The sequence below is a fragment of the Idiotropiscis lumnitzeri genome, chromosome 17, assembly GCF_059441095.1.
Source record: "Idiotropiscis lumnitzeri isolate Australia: NSW breed Sydney's pygmy pipehorse chromosome 17, RoL_Ilum_1.0, whole genome shotgun sequence".
NCBI classification, from domain to species: Eukaryota; Metazoa; Chordata; class Actinopteri; order Syngnathiformes; family Syngnathidae; genus Idiotropiscis; species Idiotropiscis lumnitzeri.
In genome coordinates, this window is record NC_142407.1 from 6,630,783 (window position 1) to 6,650,183 (window position 19,401).

At 40.1% G+C, this 19,401-nt stretch overlaps 2 protein-coding genes across 3 annotated transcripts; one reads left to right on the forward strand and one right to left on the reverse strand.

Annotated features, from left to right (window-relative positions):
- Positions 1-396: 396 nt before the first annotated feature.
- vsig10l2 (V-set and immunoglobulin domain containing 10 like 2) lies at positions 397-12,569 on the forward strand. The gene is made up of 12 exons (XM_088279188.1): positions 397-789; positions 2,402-2,749; positions 3,466-3,741; positions 3,956-4,231; positions 5,512-5,781; positions 6,857-7,114; positions 7,195-7,485; positions 7,556-7,909; positions 10,717-10,839; positions 10,922-10,946; positions 11,033-11,133; positions 12,080-12,569. The coding sequence occupies exons 1-12, from the start codon at positions 741-743 to the stop codon at positions 12,190-12,192; spliced, it is 2,484 nt and encodes an 827-aa protein (XP_088135314.1). The 5' UTR covers positions 397-740; the 3' UTR covers positions 12,193-12,569.
- chek1 (checkpoint kinase 1) lies at positions 12,352-18,745 on the reverse strand. 2 transcript variants are annotated; one of them, XM_088279191.1, is made up of 14 exons: positions 18,552-18,744; positions 18,366-18,431; positions 17,635-17,749; positions 17,439-17,547; positions 17,137-17,201; positions 16,985-17,054; positions 16,643-16,831; positions 15,798-15,902; positions 15,648-15,731; positions 15,492-15,561; positions 15,255-15,423; positions 14,527-14,658; positions 12,804-12,905; positions 12,352-12,712 (listed from the first exon to the last, which is right to left on the reverse strand). In XM_088279191.1, exons 1-14 carry the CDS (start codon positions 18,608-18,610, stop codon positions 12,617-12,619), a joined length of 1,431 nt encoding a protein of 476 aa, XP_088135317.1. In that variant the 5' UTR covers positions 18,611-18,744; the 3' UTR covers positions 12,352-12,616. The 2 variants fall into 2 exon arrangements, with proteins under 2 accessions (XP_088135317.1, XP_088135316.1); XM_088279190.1 differs by having other exon boundaries at positions 15,648-15,902; positions 18,552-18,745.
- Positions 18,746-19,401: the final 656 nt, after the last annotated feature.

Here is a 19,401-nt window from a genome sequence, read left to right on the forward strand (position 1 = left end):
GCAAAATTTGATATTACCGCAAAATAAAATAGACAGGCTTTAACATGGGAAGAAAAGAACAATCATGGCTGCTATGAAAAATCTAGTGTAATCCAAATCTCATCAGTTGTTATTCTGCTCTGTGGTGCCCGAAATTAAATTCTCCAAAACTTATTTGTACGATTCCCCAAAGAAGATTAAAGGCGGGGGAAAGCGATCTCATTCAGCAGATTACTCTTTCATTGTTTGATTTAGGTCCTCGCATAAATTGTGCTCCCCACTTGTCTCGAAACAAAAAGACCAAAAGAAAAGCAAACGTATAAATCCCCTCTAATCCCCCTTTGTGCGCATCCTCTGGAGCAGATTGGGGCCAAGATAAAAACTACTGTGACTTTTGTGTGGTGGAATGTCCACGTTGCGACCCTCCATGGCAATCATTAGTGTAATGTGCAGGTATACGTAGGGCCCGTCTTGTATAATGGATGAGCACAAAGTATCACCGGTGTCATTCTAACCCCACAGGAGAAAGATAGAAGGATGGAGAGAAAGGAAAAAGACATGAATAATTGACCCTAAATCAGTTGACTTCATCCCGCCCGACTCTCAGGCTACTCCAAGTCAGTGCCTGCAATTGGATTCTTCTGGAAACTTCTAGATGGGACCAAGGGAAGATGAGGAACTTGTTTTGGCAGACGTCTAGATAATTCTTTTTTTATTTTTGTGGAAAAAAATGTTCCTGGACTGAAGATCACAATGATAACATGCTGGCCCAACTGCTAGGGCTACTCTTTCTGCTTTACTCTGCAAATTGTAAGTACGTAGAATGACTGTGCAATGGGATTTGAATGGCTGCCAAACTCAAATGTGTTGCAATATGGCAGTCCATTAGGCAGTGCTCACGATAAGTTTTAATTTTGTTTTGAATTCCATTTTATTATTATTTTTTCATCCAACCAATTATTAGTACATGTACATGGAAATACAGTGGTGACTTGACTCAATCCATTTTATTTACATCATGCTCCTACTGATGTGTGCACCTTGGCCAACAGAGTCAATAAGCAATCGTGATATGAATTATTAGTCACATGATTCAAAATATATACGCCAGTGGATATAGTTATATTGCCTGTCTGTATGTTTTGCTGCACCATTTTTATGAAAAAATATTTTTGGTGCACTTTGCTTTTTTTGTTAGCATCGAGCAAGCAGACTTTACTTAGCGAAGTAAAAGTATGTGGTGGTTTAAACAAGGTTTAAAACTCTTATTTGTTTTGAGAATTTTTGGAGAATTGGCCCCAACTGCTTGTTATGAACTGAGTTTACCCAGTCGGCATCTGATGTCAATTCACCATCCCCACAACATCAAATTCATTCTACTAACATTATATAGATCTTGAATTGACATCATATGCCCACTAGGTAGTTAAGTTCTCTGCCAGCTGGCCACAATCTACTGCTTGTAACTCAAATTGAAAATATTGTAAGTCAGTTCACTCACAAGTAAGGGCACTACTGTATAGTCATTGGACCATTGATCTTTATTCATGCATCCGATATTTAACTGCGCACACATTCTAATTAGTAACTCAAACAAAACACACAAAAAGCAAATTAAGATGTTTTCATATTAAATCCTTTAAGACCTTTTTTCTCAAATGTTCATTTTTTTTCTTGTGCCAAAAAAAAAAATCTGTGACATTTTTATTATCTATTATAGACTGCGGAGAAAATTTTGACTAGAGGAAGAAAAATTGGGACAAAATCATCATATTTTTTGTTGTTGTTGAAATCGTCATAAAAATTTCACTCAACCAATTATTTCTTTTCCAATTGTTCCCTTGAGTAATCTGGTCATTGGAAACAATGTCCTGTTTTTTTAATAAAGGGATAGAAATTAAACGTATTTTTTATCAGATTAATTGACAGATTAATCAATTATTGAAATAATCGTTAGTTGGACCCTTAATTGTGACATATAAACTGCACAAAATAGTTTAAAATATTTTAAGAGAGGAAGCAAAAAATAAATCATAAAATGTAACACAGGTGACACTGTCAATACAATACAGAGATGCAGCATAGTAAATGTTAAAATGAAATAATTAAATACAAAAATGCACATCTCACATATGAACAGAAAGATGGTTATTTACCAATCGTCACTTACCATAAACCACCGTAAAACTAAAGTTACCAGAACATTGTTCATGTGAATGAAATATCTATATGTGTGTTAAATGGATGCTTGTGATTAACATTTTGCCATGTGACAAAAAAAAAAAAAACTTTAGGTGAGTTTATTATGTAGTTTGAAACTTAGAATGCAATTAATTCTGTAACTGAACACGTGATACACAACACCACAGTCTTTCTTTCTTGGACACGTTTGCACGCATGTGTCTGTCTTCTCTTTCCCCAGCGCTGCCCACCAATGGGGAAGTGATGTACCAGGACACCACTGTCTACGGTGTGGTGGGCAAAACCGTGATCCTGGAGTGCGGGTCCACCTTACCTGACATGTACATTTGGAGCTTCACCAAGCCTGGCACTGAAGCCATCAAGGCAGTGGTGTACGACTTGGGCCAAGGTCCCAAGATCCAGAAGGACGCCCACATGCTAGGGAAGGTGACGGTTATCTTGAAAAGTGCCGATGTCAGCATGGACAAGCTTCCTGTGGCTGCTCAAGGCCTCTACACATGCCAGGCCATCTATGACAGAGAGAACTCACCTGTCGTCTACTATTACTATGTGCACCTCACAGTTCGAGGTAAGGCCAATTCTCATTGAGCATGGTTGGCCACGCAAAGTCAAAAGTGTAATTTACAATCTCCCGTCACAGAATTAGGGACACCTATACACTACTGTAGTTTTAAATATATACCTCATCCAGCTCGATGAGAGTATTAGAAATAGCTCAGTATGACGCAGTGATTGATGCGTACATTACTTCAACAGGAAAATCTCTTAAAACTGACAGATGAGCCCTCGAGGAGTGTGTTGGCCACTCCTGTTCAAGAGAAATATTTTGACTTGTTTAAAATATTTCTTATCATGGGCACCAGGGTGGGGTAGCAGTCAACACATAGCTAACTAATAGCATTGTAAATGTAAATTAATATTATCCATATACGGTACATTATACCATGGACAAAACGGGATGGCAACATGGGCAAACGTGACAGGCAGAGATTTCTGTGGATGGCCAGCGAGTGTTTTAGCTGACAGTGCGTATCAAAATTCCTTAGCTGATTCACTAGCTTAGCATAGCATCTCACACACAACAGTCAAAATGAAAGTCTTCCGATTTGGCAGCAGTGTCAAATCCAGGTCCAGAAAGAAAACGCTGCCACAGTTTGTCTTGAGCTACAGGTGTTTCACCTCAAGAGCTTGTTTACCTGCCGGTTAGCAAACATTTGTTGAGTGGTAGTACTGGTCACAATTGACCACCAATAGTGACAATAAGGATGCTTTTGCCCTCCTTAGTTCCAGTAACAAAGCCACACCTCCTGGTTAGTGACGGCTCTCCAGTGGAAGGATCGACGATATGGCTGCGATGTAATCTAGACAACGGGACAGGGCCCATTCAGTATGTGTGGCAACAAGAAAACCATCAGGGGAACATCTCGGTGTTCGGACAGGGCAACACCGACGTGGTCAACGTGACCGAGGTGAACCGTAACCACACGGGCTGGTACCGCTGTCTGGCCAGCAACGCAGTCAACAGCGAGCGTTCTGATCGGATATGGCTGGAGATTATCTGTGAGTAGAGATCCTTTTGTAGAACAAAAATGTGCAATATATGCTTCAAGGTTCTTCCGCTGTGTAACAATTCTGAGTTGCGAAAAATAGCGATAGGCAGCAATAACCCACATACGATTGGCTACCTTGTTCTTATCAGACATTTGCAACAAATTAGATGAAAAACTCCACGTTAAACGTGTCCGCTAATTCTGAAAAACGTTTCTTCCCTCAGTTGGTCCAGACATTCCTCAGATCGACGTGACGCCTTACACGGTGACTGAGCGAGGTTACTCTGCCCTGGAGAGAGAAACTGTCTCTCTGCAATGTCAAGCTAATTCCAACCCACCCAGCCAGTACGTATGGTTGTACAACAACTCGCAGGTGTACACAGGGCCGCAGCTCACCATTACCAAGGTCCTCCGCTTGCACACGGGCGACTACGCATGCCTGGCGCAGAACACCTACCTCAACACACGCTCCAAGAAAACAATCAGCTTGACTGTCTACTGTGAGTCGAAACTTTGCGCCGCCGCCAAGACTTAAGTTTCGCGTTTGAAGGCGAACTAAGCTGTAGTTTTCTATCTTGCTACTGTAAATGGCAGCATGAAGAATCCAAGCAATGTGGTCATTTACAGTCCAAGACAAATCTTGAATTTTCACTATTTCTGATTTTGTCGAGTGCATCTCTTCTAATTTCTTTCTCGATCGGACAACCTCATTGATCCGTTATTCCTTCCCCATACACACACAAAATTTTCCAAATCAAAAACACAGCACATTTTCACTCCCCCCCCCACAAAAAAAACCAACAAAAAAAACCCACACGCACGCACGCACACACACAGATGAATAAGGAGGCCCTCCAGACCAGTTCTTGGACCGTCGACGAACTTGACGGCAAGCTTTGGCAGGTACCTTCTGTCATGTCACAGCCATGACAAGTGGCAATGGCAAGTGGTCACTGGTCACCTGCGAGGACCAGCGCTTGCCATTCTCCCAAATTTTGTTTCGCTGGTACAGTGTTCCCTCGCTTATATCGCAGTTCAGGTGCTATCTCAGATTTTACTGTGGGACTTCGCTGCTTGTCTATATCTTAAATCCCTGCTGGATTGTGGAAATCTGCGGTTTATAACGATCAGTTTTTAAATAAGCTTTTAGAGTATAGAATAAATGGATACTTTGATTTACGCGGTTATTTATTCCACGTAGCTTAATTTAGTCATATTCTGTATTCAAACAATTTTCCTTGTAGAAATGCCATTAATCCTTTCCAGTAAGATTATTTGGTTTCATATTTTAATAAAGCACAATAGCACTATACATGATAAAAAGACTAGTGTTACGTGTCATTAGGCTGAAATTCACACTCATGTTGACGCGTGCCTTGGTGAGTAACATCAGGTCAGTGGGTTGGCCATTTAGCATGCTCTTAGTTTAGTGTTGTGTCTCCGCTACATTCTCCTTGTGAGTGTTTTCATTTTGGATTTGTGTTTGACTATTTCAATAAATGGCTGAAATTGCATTCCATATGCGATTATGCTTTGATTTGTTGGTGTGCGCGGTTCAATATCTTTACAATATGTTTGATAAGTGTGTTTAACATGATTAAAACTGTGGGATGGGTCAAGCTATTAATGTATTTGTATGGTGTCTATAAGTCGCGTTTGCGGACGGGTCTGGAACGTATCCCCCGCGATGAACGGGGGTTCACTGTATACCCAGCACTGGCAGTGTTGCTGACTTTCTGCATCCTCCACTGCGTTGTTACGCTGCTTCTTCCCCCCACAGATCCACCAGACGGCTCTCCTTCCTGCTCCATGGAGCCAGCCATGAATCACACCTCCCTGAAACTACGCTGCTCCTGGACCGGCGGTTTCCCGTCCGCCTCCGTTCACTGGGCTGAACATTTTGGACGTGCGGGTGAAGATAAGGCAGACGGGGGACACCACAATGACATCGTGCTGCAGTCCGAAGACCTGGCTGGCAACAGCAGCTTGTTTACATGTGCGGGTTCCCACCTAGCACTTAAGCAGTCAGTGGAGTGCAGTACACGGGCATGTGAGTGTAGCTTGTGAACAATGGTTTGTCTCTGGGGTGGTCTTCTCTGAAATTCTGCTTTTTGCACCCTGTTGCTTGCATCTTGGGGACATGTCAATACTTTATTGAAGTGCCTTAGATGGAGTCCCATAATTCATGGGAGTTGGGAGAGCAAGGTCAGAATTCAGACTCAAATTTTAGAACTAGGAACTTTGGTTAACATTTGTGAAAGACTTGAACGACAAGTCTTGCCTGTTTACTACGGTAACATTATAGGGCATTGTGAAACAACCGGGATAGGGTTTGTAGCGTCGGTTAAAATGATGAAGCTTTACTGGTGGTCCGAAGTTTCCTTTTTTTAATTCCCAAAGTTAGAGCCCAAAATTAAAACGAACATGACGCCGTGAGTCACACTTATCTCCATACATGTAAAGTGAGATTAAACAAGTACATATTCTAATCACAAACATAAATGTAGTGACAGATAAACACGAAAATTCAAATATTGTTGTCTTTGAACGATTAATTTTGTTGTGCTATGAATGCGTTTTTCCCTCTTCGCAATAGTCTCCATGCATCAGTTCACCGTCTAATCACCTTTTGTCCTTTTCCATATCCCTTCAAAGTAAGACTTCTGCCCAATAGGAAATCAAAAGAAAGGTCCAATATTACAGAAAACTATGCAAATAAACCCATAGTACTTAACCCTTGTTAAGTTGAAATCAAGTCCAGCAAGCATTTTATACCTCATATCAGTAACTGGCACTGACAATATCGTGTCACTTGTCAGTAGTGATGGGAAAATGAAGCTTCAAATGTGCTTCATGAACCATTTGTTGTATTTTTTAGTCCTGTAGATGACACTGTTGGTTTAAAAAAAGGGTTTAAATAATGGCAAGTTTGTGCGCTTTAGCCCAATGTTGAACAACGAGGGCCATTTACTGGAGTAAAAAAAATAAATAATACAACTGGTTCATGAAGCAGATTTGAACCTTCATTGACCCTTCACTACTTGACTAATGGAAGATTTTCATGTGACAGAGACTGCATGGTTTTATAAGATGCTGTCCAAGCCCTTGAATCTTTTCTCCACCAGATCTCCCCCCTTCAGAACCAGTGTGTTTAGCCTACGTGACAACCAACAAGCAGTATCTGATGTTGTCCTGCTCTTGGGAGGGAGGATCGCCCAATGCTTTGGTGTGGTGGGAGGGCCCTGGTGGCCATGGAACACCCAGAGAAGAGAACGCCAACATCCTGAACATTCGCTATGGCACTGCCCGAAGTGGAAGACCTTACGTCTGCCATGCAAAACATCCCCTTCTGGGCAAAACTAAGACCTGCGGGCTCACGTTGGGTCAGTGCTCGCAGACAAGCATTTGCACCAACGCTATGAGTTGTAAATTTGAAATATGAAATCTTCTGTTCTATTCACAGAGGCCCCTGTGTTGCTAACGCAGCGCAGGGTTGTGTCTGTGTATGAGGGTGCTGATGTGCAACTGTCTTGCAACCTGAGGGCGAACTACCTGCCCACCAGTCAGATAACCTGGTTCAATAATCACGGTTTGGACATCCGGGATACGTCCAAGTACGTGCTACTGCGGACATCAGCATGGGCCAACCTGACCGTGCGAGACACAGATGAAACTCAGGATAGCGGCGAGTACAGGTGCACGTCAAGGAACGCGGTGGGAGGAGCCGACCTGAACATCACACTTGTGGTTCAGAGTAAGATGCTTTCAAATAAGATTTCAAAGACGCAGTCACAAAGTTTGGCTTTAACTGGTCTCCTTCTCAGAGCACCCCATGCCGCCCAATGCCACACTGATCAGGGCGATGTACATCGGCCGCCTACGGAATGAGGTGGAGCTCGAGTGGCAGATGGACGGCGATGCCGAACAAGGATGGACCGGATTTGTCGTGCAGCACAGAGGGTTGAACGAGCGACCGGGGAGGAGAGCAAGCAACAATGACTCAACGAAGGGAACAGAGGAAAGGATTAGTGATGCTGTTTGGCACCATAACATCATCCAGGATCCCGATGTCAGGATCCACACTGTGGGCAGGCTGACGCCCACCGCAAATTACCAGTTCCGGGTCATAACTTTCAACCACAGAACCGTTGGGCACCCTTCTGCTGCAAAAACGCCAGGTAAATGAAAGAGCAAATTCCAGCGTGGCATTCAGTAGAGCATCAACATTAGCCAGGCTAAACCATCTCATTACTACATTTTCATCAATAAATTTTCACACCTGGCCTTAAATATGTTTTTAGGAATTTGAATCAGAGACAACTCTATGACTTTTTGATTGTTTTAACATAATGGTTATGAAACATGGTTTGAGTTAGGAAACACTAACAATAAAGGATTTTTTCTCAGGACACGCTCATAATCCGAACGCCAGTTATGCAAAACTAAAACATGTCCCCCTAAATGCCATAAGAATTAAAAAAAAAGTAATATCACAAATTATTTTTTTCGACATTACAGTTAATGTAAGTAAAGAGTAAACTCATTATTTCAAGAGAACAATAAAAATCATGATATTAAAATCAAGTTTAGTTCAACAAGTGAAGAAATTAATATTTTAACAAGAGAATTTAAAAAATAATATTTTGTTTCATGATATTATGCATCGTATTGTGGAAATACATCTTTATTGTCTAAAAACACAACAACAACAATAAAGAACTAGGCCTTGTGCTTATGAAAAATAAGACCTGTATCGCATCGCTTGGTTGAAAAGAAAAAAAGTCAGATATCCTCAGTAGGTCACATTAATGTCAGAACTTTTCCTTGGCTGATATGAGGAGTAATTGGTTCACGGATTGTAATTAACTTTTTTGGCCATTGGTTTTTCTTTTTTGTTTTTTAATGGGATATCATTTTATTACACGTTATTTTGTGGACCTGTAAGCTTTGGCTCAGTTTGAATCCGTTTTGCAGTAGTTTCAATTTCAGACATCCAAAATACTTAACGAGGAGGTCAAACACCAAAATATTTTTCACAAGAATGTTTTATGAAACCTCACGAGTGAAACATGGCATTTTGATTAATATTGTGTTTGTAGAATTTGAGTTAAGATGTAAAATCCACTTGTTTTAGCCGTGCCAGGGGGCGGCCATTTTGTCACTTCTGTTGACTGATAATGACATCACAGTTGCTCAGAGCTCAGGTAATGACTAATCATGGCTCACCTGTTTTCTGAAACTGAGCCATGATTGGTTGTTGGCTGAGCCCTGCGCAACTGTGTCATTTTCAGTCAACAAAAGGGAAAAAATGGCTGCCCCCTGATTTGGGTAAAAGTGGGTGAATTTTGCTGCTTAACTCAGATTCCACAAATGCAATATTAGTCAGAATACCATGATTAGAGGAGTGAAGGTGCACAGAATAATTTATTGAAAATTATTTTGGGGGGCTGATTTTTGGTGGAGTCCTGCTGTCATACTATTTCCCTGGATGACTGTCTAAATGTTTTAGGATTCTTTCATAATAGAAAAAAATTACCCCCGAAAAATGTTGCAATGTTTGACAGTGAAATATTCAAACATTATAGATCCACAACAAATTCTAATGGGTTCTTCCACGGCATCTGCCCCATATTATTTCCTAAACACAGTTACTTTAAATTGAATATTTTTTGTGCAATCTTACCAACAACAACAATGATAAAATGACCTTATGGCAGGGGTCCAAAGGTGTAAGATTTTATTGATTATTTATTAATTTATAGGAGCATATATATAATAATTATTATTTTATTAATTAATATTATTATTATGCAGATGCGGTTAATAGAAATGTGACTGATTTAACGTCTTAACACTGTTCTTTTTCTTTATCTACTCAGGTGAAAGACGCCACCCTAAATCCCACACAAACACACGTATACACACACAACACTCACTTTCTGTTTGCCTTCTTCCCTTTCCCTATCATTCTACTTTTCGTGTGCTCCTCTTTCGTGTAAACCACAGTTAACAGCTAATTCTGCCAGGTGGTTGCTAGTTAAGCAAATTTTGAGGATTTTGTTTTATCTAAATAATTTCTTCATATACCAATGCATTTCTGTTCATTCCCAGGGCGACTTTATATCAAATATAATATAATCGGTCAGGCACTTTCAACTCACTTAAATGTCTCATTAAAAAGACATGTTGAGATTAGGCATGGGCTGATTACCGGTTTGACAGTTTTAAAAAGTTGTCAAGCTTTCAATAACCGCTAAAACTGTTCATCACCGGTAATGAGCTTTGCCTTTGCATTTTTGATGGGACTTATAAGCAGGGTAGATCTCGCTTCAATGTGATTGGCTGCTTGCACAGATGAAGACCATTGCAAAGTAAATGATCCGCCTATTTGAAGTTAATGACAGAGGTCAGCAGCTTCTTTTTCCCGCCTTCTCGGCTGAGCAGAGAAGGGGAGGAGTGAGCAGTTACACGCACACACCAAATGGGGGGAGATGAGAAATGAGGTAGAAAAAACTCCAGCATATTTATATCAATGCTTTTTAACTGTTTATTAAGATGCAGTCCTAAAAAAACTAACAAAAAAATGAAACAAAAAAACAACAACAAAAAAAACAAACATGGTGCTAGCAGATACTAGTTGACCCCCAACGGCAAAAAGAGTACCTCACGTCTGTTCTAAAAATTCAGTTTGTTCACTGTGACTACATTGATGATTTAAAACAGAACAATATTAACATAGTAGACGTACCAAATATATTTTGTTAAAAAATAAAATATTGTGTTCAATGCAAAAATGCTACTTTTATTGAACCACGATTTTTTCCTCCTTGTTATAACGCCATCATAATCTCATCTCAGCCCATGCCTATTTGAGAAAATCTGTGTCAAGTCATAACATTTTGAAACATTACAAATATATACACTGTATGTAATTATGATTATTATTATATCTTTGTTGCAATGCGTAAAATGTGTTGTTTTGCAGCCGAGCCACGCTCCAACAACTACCCTGCCGTGATTGGCGCAGCCGTAGGCGGCATGCTTTTTGCAGCCATTGCCACAGTGCTGCTGCTTGTGTACATTTTCCGCAACCGCAACAACAACCCACGTGAGTCTCACTCACACCTTAATGAATGCTACAGTTGAGGTCAATGTATAGAATTTAAGTTTCCCCTATTGCCTCCTCACAGGACTGCATGACATGTTATTTGGCCTGTGAGTATATGCAGCAAAAGCAATTAGTAGTCCATTCTGGCTTGAACTAACTATATGAAGGGATTCTCTCATTTCCCCCCTTCCAGGCGTCACAGCCAGTCAAGGGAGAATATCAACTTCCCAGAGGATGAAGTGGTAAACGGGACAGAGGGCGGAATATCAGAAATGGGCACCTGCTCCAACCCGGGTAAGATGGACATATAAACTTAATATAAAAGATGTTACACAAATTCACAAAAAAAAAAAAAAAAAAAAATTGCCCATGGCACATGACAAGGATTCTAAGCCAAATTTGGCACGATCTAATTGCCCTGTCTGCGTAGTTTGACAGATTTTCATCCATAAAATGTTGAAGGTCCTAATTCACTGAACTAATTGTGCAATGCTTGAAATGGGAAATGGGTGTGACTGTCATTATAATTTGGTTATGTTTGAAACAGATTTTAATACTCCATTTCTTTCTATGCCTTTGTATCACGTATTGTATTATTTCTGATACTATACAGCAGAGGTCCCCAATCACCAGGCTGCGCTGGGCCGACAAATGAAAAAAAAAAAAAACTTGTAGTACTTCTGGTTTATTTCTTAATTAAGGCTAAAAAATAAATAATTTTGAAGTGACACCTTCATTAAATGTGCTACATCCATCTATGATGAACTCGTGACTAGTGGTGCAATGGCTAACTTCAAAATAAAGCTTAACGGATAATGACGTCATTGCAATGGCCTTAGTAGACTTTTAATTTGAAGTTGATCCTCGTGGTGGCGTAACGGCTACCTTGACTTCCGTATTCAACCTTTCAGCTTGCTTTTTTGCTGTTTTAATTGACGTAACGAAGTTGCCACCAACATCAACACAACACCATCATAAAATCACATTCAGTCGTTAATTTAGGACGCTAACAGACCGCTAGCTAATTACGGCATCATTGTATGATATGACAAACGTTTCCGGCGTTAGTGGGTAATACTGGCGAGCGGCTAGCTGTTAGCATTAGCAACAAGTGCCAGTTATCCCAACACTTGTTGCAGGTCCGCAAAAGTAATGGACTTGTATGAAATCTCCGCGACGGAAAAACGTTGGGAGCCACTGCTATACGGAACCAGATTGCTGATTATGATTCTTTATCCAGGTTTGAAAATACCTCGGGCGGCTTCACCCTTGGCCACCACCGACCAAGCCCCTCCAACGGGGGACAACGAACCCGTCAATGTCACCATCACCGTAGAGGCGACTGGCTCCTAACGCATGTTATCGGGAATGTCATAGAAGTCCTCATGTTTTTTTTTTTTTTTTTTTTTTTTACTCTTTCAAAATTCCACCACTATTCTGTCCATCTCTTCATCATAAGCCTGAAATTTCTAGTTGGAATCCTCTTTATATAAAAAATTATATTGGCATGAACATTTTTTAAATAATTTATTTAAGATTTTGAACAGTAATTTGAAGCAACATAAGAACAAATCAGTCTTATTGGAGGCTGAACATAAATTGATTGTATTATGTCTAAAAATCAACTCAAGACAACAGGAAATGGGTTGGCGTAACACAAAACAAAAGGGAACATTTAAATACATAACATTAAAGAATTAACATCAACATATAAACACCTCCCTGCTGCACTGAGACTGTGAATGTCAGTTCATTTTTGTTTCTCGCCACCATGGCCTCAAGTGCCAGGAAACAGAATCTTCTGTGTGCAGATTATGTCACCCAGTTTCTGCTTTATCTTTAAAAAGAGACGTTTGAACTCCAGACCGTCACCCTGAACACAAAAAACGATGATGCTATGACAGTGTGTCAATTGCCATTTGTTTTGTTTCATGTCATTGCTAAAAGTATAGACTAAACCTTACCTTGGACAGCCTAAAATCAAGAAGCACTTTCTGATTCATATCAAATAAGTGGACTTTGAAAATGAGTTTGTTATTGCGCTTGTCCAGTGTGCTCACAGTCACCTGAGGAACAACGATGGGTTAAAATGTGTTCAAATATGAACCCCCCCCCCACACACACACACACATTTTCCACATTCTAAAATTCTAACTTTCGTTTACCAAACGATGTATTAGGGGGCCAAAAATTTGCTAATTGTATAGGGAATCTTATATAACCACAGCAATGGTAAACTAAGAGAGCCTACCTACATTTACACAAGGTGGTTATGGCAGCCCTTTTTCAGACCACACCTTGATGGGCACACATGACAATCCGTGATTGCCGTGGATACCCGGCGAGATGTTTAAACTTTGAAAACATTTTCCACGGCAGCCAAATTACGGATAAGAAACAAAGTCATAGTAAATATGGCGAATACAACTAACCTGACAGTAATTTTGTGTTACAACTTGGAGGTGGGTAGTTTTGGAGAGGAATGGGTGGGGGTTGGGAACATGCAATTTTTTTCAAACGATTTTACATGACAGCCAAAGTACAGATAAGAAAGCCACAGTAAACGTGGTGAACACAGCTAACCTAACAGAAATATGGCATAACACAACTTGGAGGTCGGTAGTTTTGGAGAGGGTGGGGGTTGGTGTATGGGGGGGTAGGTTGGTAGGGGGTGAAGCATGCATCTTTTTCCACAAAAATTCCATGACAGCCAAAGTACGGATCAGAAACAAAGTCAGAGTAAACGTGGTGAATGCAACTAACCTGACAGTACTACGGCGTAACACAAGTTGGAGGTGGGTAGTTTTGGAGAGGGGGATGCAAGGCAAGCACGAAGAGAAGAATTTGTGAATTAGGATTCGACAGGCAACTATCATGACTTAACATTTATTGTGGAGCAATTTACATTGCCCTCCAAACAAATAAGTGCACAGCAGAGTTACGATAGTTTTGGAGTTGGCATTATATTCAGTTAGTCTTCAGTAAGTTTTTATTAGTTTTATTTATTTATTTATTTTTGCAAAAATGCTTTATTACGGTTTAGCTTTTTATTAGTCTTAGTAATCTTTTAAGATGGAAAACCTGCTGAGTGCAAGATTTAGAAAAAAAAAAAGGTCACCAAGTATTTTGTAAGAGAGTAAAGTAAACATATCCTGTAGTTTCAGTTAGTTTTCATCATTTTAAAAAACATTTTCATTTGATTTGCTTTGCTCATTTTAGTTTGTTGTTTTGTGAGTTCTCGTCAACTATAATAACCTTGGTGCACACCTACAAAAACATAAAGGGATGCACAAACAGGGGAATGCATGCAGACACAGGTGAGCATGCATGAACACATTTAATGATGCAAACGTAGGGAACCTCACGCAATTTTTCCACCACTTTGTGTTCCTTTCATAGATTGTTCTGAGTGCTGTGGCCACTTGCTTAAGCAGCATTCTAATGGCGCCCTCTGCCTGTTGCTACAGAGTAGTGAGATAGACTATACTGTAGAAGACATAGCAACTGCACAAAAATGACCATACTAATATAAATGATGAGAACGGATTCTAATATTCCTAATACAAATCCGAAAAGCACACCTGATCAGTGTGTAAAAGTCTAAACTATAGTGCTTCAGAGTAATCACATTAAAATGGACACGACATGTATATGAAAAGTAAATAAAGCACTTGCGCGCACCCATACCTGATTGCTGCAGCTGAGTTTGTAGCAGAGAGCCAGACAATCGCAAGCGTCTTTTAGCAAAGTCAAAGAGGTGTCATGGTTTACGGTGGTGAAGAAACGCGTCATTCGCCGCACTAATCTTTGCCATGGTGTCTGCATCCACAAGAGAGATTTGAAAATGAAAGCATTAGTTTTTGATTTTTTTTGGTCCGTGCTAGATTAAAAAAAAAAAAAAGAAAACGTCACAAAATATTGTGCAATAATGTAAAATAAACTACAGTTCACAAACAACTGTTTCACCTTTCTACACGAATGAAATTACCTGGCAAAGTTTTTATTTTAATCAATGAAATTGATTTTGAATTTCAGTTTTAGTCATTCAGTTACTAAGTTTCCGTTAACCATATTCTTGAACAATGCCAGCGATGTAGTGACAGGCAGGACAATTAAATTCTCTTCCACTAGATGGCAGAACGCACCATTAAACTTTTTGTCCACCTGTTGCCAAACGTAACAGAATGCCCCCCAAAATATACAGGCCCAGATTTTACGCTGTAAGTAAATTTGGGAGTATATTGAAGCCACAATAATGATTTCAGTATGTATACCTTTTGAGACATTTTTGTTAAGTGGCGTGCCATGCGAATGTTTTAATGTAAACTACAAAATGAGCTTTGGTTCAATAAAGGTTGGGAGATGTTTCTCTCGCCTACAAAGAAAAAGAGGGGAATTAAATTAGTAGCAGTCACCTGACTTGCTCCTGGCGTTCCCAGCAGCTGACTACTCAGCAGCATGTGCTCAGGTTTGGTCGGCTGGGAGAAGCTGACCTGGCCGTCTGATTGGCCGATGAGCAGCATGACTTCGCAACCTGCCACGGCAAGGTCGGGCTGGGAACTAGAAATCTGTATCTTGTCATCACTGCACAGACAATACTCTAATGTTGGAGGAAGTAGAAGAAACAACAGCAGCTAAAGAAAAATATTCACCTGCTGGCTTCAACATCAGATCGGTGGTGTTTGTTGGCACCAGTGCTTAATGAACATGTCTCCTTTACACCTGCATAAAATCATGATGACATTATTAAAATGATTATAAACGTCAATTGAACTTTCACGTTTGGTTACACACTCCTTTAGATTTACCATCAGTGAACCAGCGGTCTTTCTGAATGTCTTCAATGGTGATGCGTGCTTCTGGTTTGGCCAACAATAACTTGGACAACAAACCTGACAAAAAGATAATGGAGTTACACATAAAGGGGGCAGTGCGTGATTTACACGTTGTGAACTTACAGAGAGGCACTGGCTGTATTTTCTTCCAGGGAGACAGGTAGGTTTTCTTGTTTAGCCAATCCAAATATTCCTGGCAGATTTCTGCAGGTTGATCCCATGGCAGTTCTGGTTTACAAATGAAACAATCTAATCAATATAAGAAATTCACAATTCTTAATCCATCCATTTTCAAAACAACTTGTCCTGGTAAGGGTCCCGGAATAATAGTATTGCTATGTAATAAGATATATTATCTTAATAACTAGGATTACAGGATATTATACCAGTTTATAACAATTTATTAATATAGACTGTACCGTCAGATTTACCAGAATATACTGCATTTTTCAGAATGAGTCAATATTTCAAAACCTATTGAGTTAATTTAGTAAAGACAACAGTAACAGTTGGCACAGTAAACGGTGGCAGTACTTATTAGTGGCTTTTATATGAGGGGAAGTATTTATTTGCTCAGGTGGATGAGGGCATGGCGCAGGGCGGAAGCAGATATTTGATGCAATACGGTAAATATGACGAATTGGAGGTGCCACATCAACAATTATCAAGTTTTTGCTTGATTTTTCAACCACAGGTTCATATGAAATTACAAATATAGTTTTATTGTAAAACACACTATTTATACTGGAACATACTTTAAGGGGTATGGCTTGGCTGAATGTTGCTTAGAACAGATTGACTGTGAATGCTCACGAGACACGATGTGGTATTTTTGGCTCCTACACCTGCAATTTTGTGACGCAATGTACAGGTGATTACAATTTTGAATGGCAGAAATGCAAGTTGTCGGCCGCTCATGAAAACTAGCTGCCGAACCCCGCCACCACTTGCTGTGCGGTGGGTCTTACCTCCAGCTAGCATTGCAGTCAGTACGATACCACAAGACCAGATATCCGCAGGTTGAGCTTTGTACTGGGTTTGGCTCAACAGCTCTGGGGCGACGTAAGGGAGAGTCCCACAGAGACGATTCAGCAACCGTTCTTTCCCTTTGAAGCGAAACATTGTTGCGAGGCCAAAATCTGTCAGCTTGAGGTTGTCTGGAAGGCCAAACCACAATAGATAAAAAAAACATTGATGAATCCATTTTTTTTATAGTGCTTGTCCTCTTCATCGCAGGTGAGCTCGAGCCTATCCCAATTGACATTGGGTGAGAGGCGGATGCATTCTCTTACACACTAACAGTTTCTTACCTTTGTCATCCAGCAGAATATTCTCTGGCTTTATGTCTCTGTGGGTGATGCCAATTTTGTGGAGGTACTCCTGCAAAAAGCATGAAGTGGGAATGCATTCAAAGCAGAAACAAGGAGGTCACACACAACACACACAAGTGTGCTTTTCTCACCACTGCGGAAACAAGTTGCTGGAAAAATCTATGAGCATCTTTCTCTTCCATTCCAACATCCGGCTCTAAAGACACAAATTCAATTGGTGACATTATTTATTTATTACAAGTAGATGCACAATGTAATGACAATTGATACACAAGCTGTCTTCACAAAATAAACATGGAACTGAAGTAAATTGACTCTTTTATGTATGTAGGCTTTTAATGGAGGCGAGCTTTTACGGTACTTGTAAAATCGCAGTTTTAGAATAAATTCTATAGTGTTAGAATTAATTAATTCGAATGAATTGGTGTCTTACCAATGCGGTCGAACAGCTCGCCTCCTGAGCAGTACTCCAAAAAAAGGAAGACGGTAGTTCCTTCCTTGCGGTGGCCAAAAAAACGCACAATGTTGCAGTGGCGCAACATCTGGAAAAGAGCGCAAAAATAGATCACACACTTTTCCATTTACTTCATTGAAATGCTTTACGAATTGCATCGGAGGTCATATCCAACCTTGTGAACGCAGATTTCCTTCCTCACATTTTCCGCACACTCTTCAGCCTGCAAGGTGTCGATCACTTTGACTGCAACCGCCTCCTCCGTCTGTCTGTTCACCAACAGCCTCACTCTAACCACATGGAGACAGAAAGTCACAAAGCCAAAAGTCTACAGAAGTGATTCTCAAGAGTGGGGAAAAAAAGAATCGCTACCAAAGTACTGGTCAGTTATTCACCTTTGAAGTCCATCCATTATCACTTTCCTCAACTGTTAGTTTTTAAACTTTCAGAGAGGTACTGTTGTTCTTTATTGTGAGACACAATACATTTTACTTTCTAGTTTCCAGGACAGTTTTCCAATTACAAAAGCATGGTAGTTTAATTCAAGTTTCTAATTTGTCCTGGAGTGCAAATGATTAGCTTATATGGTCCTTGTTATTATCTTTTTAACCTGTTTAGTCTCTAACAGATATATTTCCTAAAGTCAGCTGTCCAAAAAAGTGGGCTCCAACTGCTCTGTAGCGCTGAGGGGGGGGCAAGCGCTGGAGATGGAGATGTGTTTTCTTGCAAGTTGTTACATATATTTTCACAAAACACACCCGTTAGGGGACAATAAAAACTTAAATGGGCAGTTTGGGCTTATTTACGTTTATAGTCCGCCACGGCGCCGATTTTGGGGGAAATGTTCATAAACTATCTGCATTTAATTCACATTTAAAAAAGTGACAAAAGAGAAAGTATACATACTCTCCATAAGCTCCTTCACCAAGTGTCTGAACAAGATCCCAGTCCTGCACAAACGGCACCGCCATACTAAAAACAGAAACACACATTATGAACACAGTCGCATCTCGTAAATTAAAATTTTGTCCTTATCTGTAGCATGACAGCAACCATAATAAAGATTACATTGCTTTGTTAGCAGCTACGTACCCGCAGAACCCGCAGTGCTCCCCAAGTTTCCAAGTCGAACTGACGTATAAGTGTCGCATGCAGCACTCAACAGAAGACGCAACAGTGGCAAGTCTGCGAAGACTCGAATTGGCGCGCTGTGTTTTACCAACGTTGACTTCCGCCGTTTCGCTACTTCCGCTTCCGCTTCATTTGCGTCTCTCTGGTCTGTTAGTTGCAGTCTTTTGTAAACGTGACATTATGCTTGAAGGCAGTGGAATGGAATACTTAATGTAGAAGCCGTGCGTATAGCGAGACCTGCATTACATTTTTAAGGCAGGTTTTCGTAAGATATATTTGCGTCCCAAATATAATCACGTAAAGTGATTTTCGATTCACGACGGAGTTCCGTTGTTACGGCGGGTTCATGACTAGGAATGTGTCATCGTCTAAAAGTTCGCTAACGCTGTAATAAGACTCAAAGGTTTTCTTCAAATACATTAAATTCAAAATAAACAATATAAATTCGTAAATAAACAATCAAATAAAGAAATAACTTGCATTCTTATTGCCTGCACTGTTTTAATCGGTTTTGCTTTTTTTTTGCCCCATTTCTTCAAGGCAAACTTTCGATTTCAGAGACATACAATAGTTGCGATTTAAATGTAACAAATACACATTTTTTGGTGATATTGCAACGGCTAGACATTCACATAGCACTATGACGTTTCTTGGTTGAAAGAGATGAAAGACATAAAAGAGTTGAAGGGTATTATCTTGTTGCGCGCAATGTTAACAGTCTGGTTTGTTGTGGAGATTCAAGACACGAACGTTTGATCTCTTTAGCATTATTTTATCTTAATTTCGAGGATTGGAAATGATTGAAAGCATG

What these genes read in the sequence shown, in the direction of transcription:
- vsig10l2 (XM_088279188.1), top strand. Translation starts at nt 741, where the DNA reads ATGCTGGCCCAACTGCTAGGGCTACTCTTTCTGCTTTACTCTGCAAAT. An exon ending in CATCACACTTGTGGTTCAGA is followed by an intron (nt 7,486 to 7,555) that starts GTAAGATGCTTT and finishes TCTCCTTCTCAG; the next exon opens with AGCACCCCATGCCGCCCAAT. An exon ending in CATGACATGTTATTTGGCCT is followed by an intron (nt 10,947 to 11,032) that starts GTGAGTATATGC and finishes CCCCCCTTCCAG; the next exon opens with GCGTCACAGCCAGTCAAGGG.
- chek1 (XM_088279190.1), bottom strand. Translation starts at nt 18,610, where the DNA reads ATGCGACACTTATACGTCAGTTCGACTTGGAAACTTGGGGAGCACTGC. An exon ending in GGTGAAGGAGCTTATGGAGA is followed by an intron (nt 17,750 to 18,365) that starts GTATGTATACTT and finishes CCATGTGGTTAG; the next exon opens with AGTGAGGCTGTTGGTGAACA. An exon ending in AGGAAATCTGCGTTCACAAG is followed by an intron (nt 17,548 to 17,634) that starts GTTGGATATGAC and finishes GCTCTTTTCCAG; the next exon opens with ATGTTGCGCCACTGCAACAT.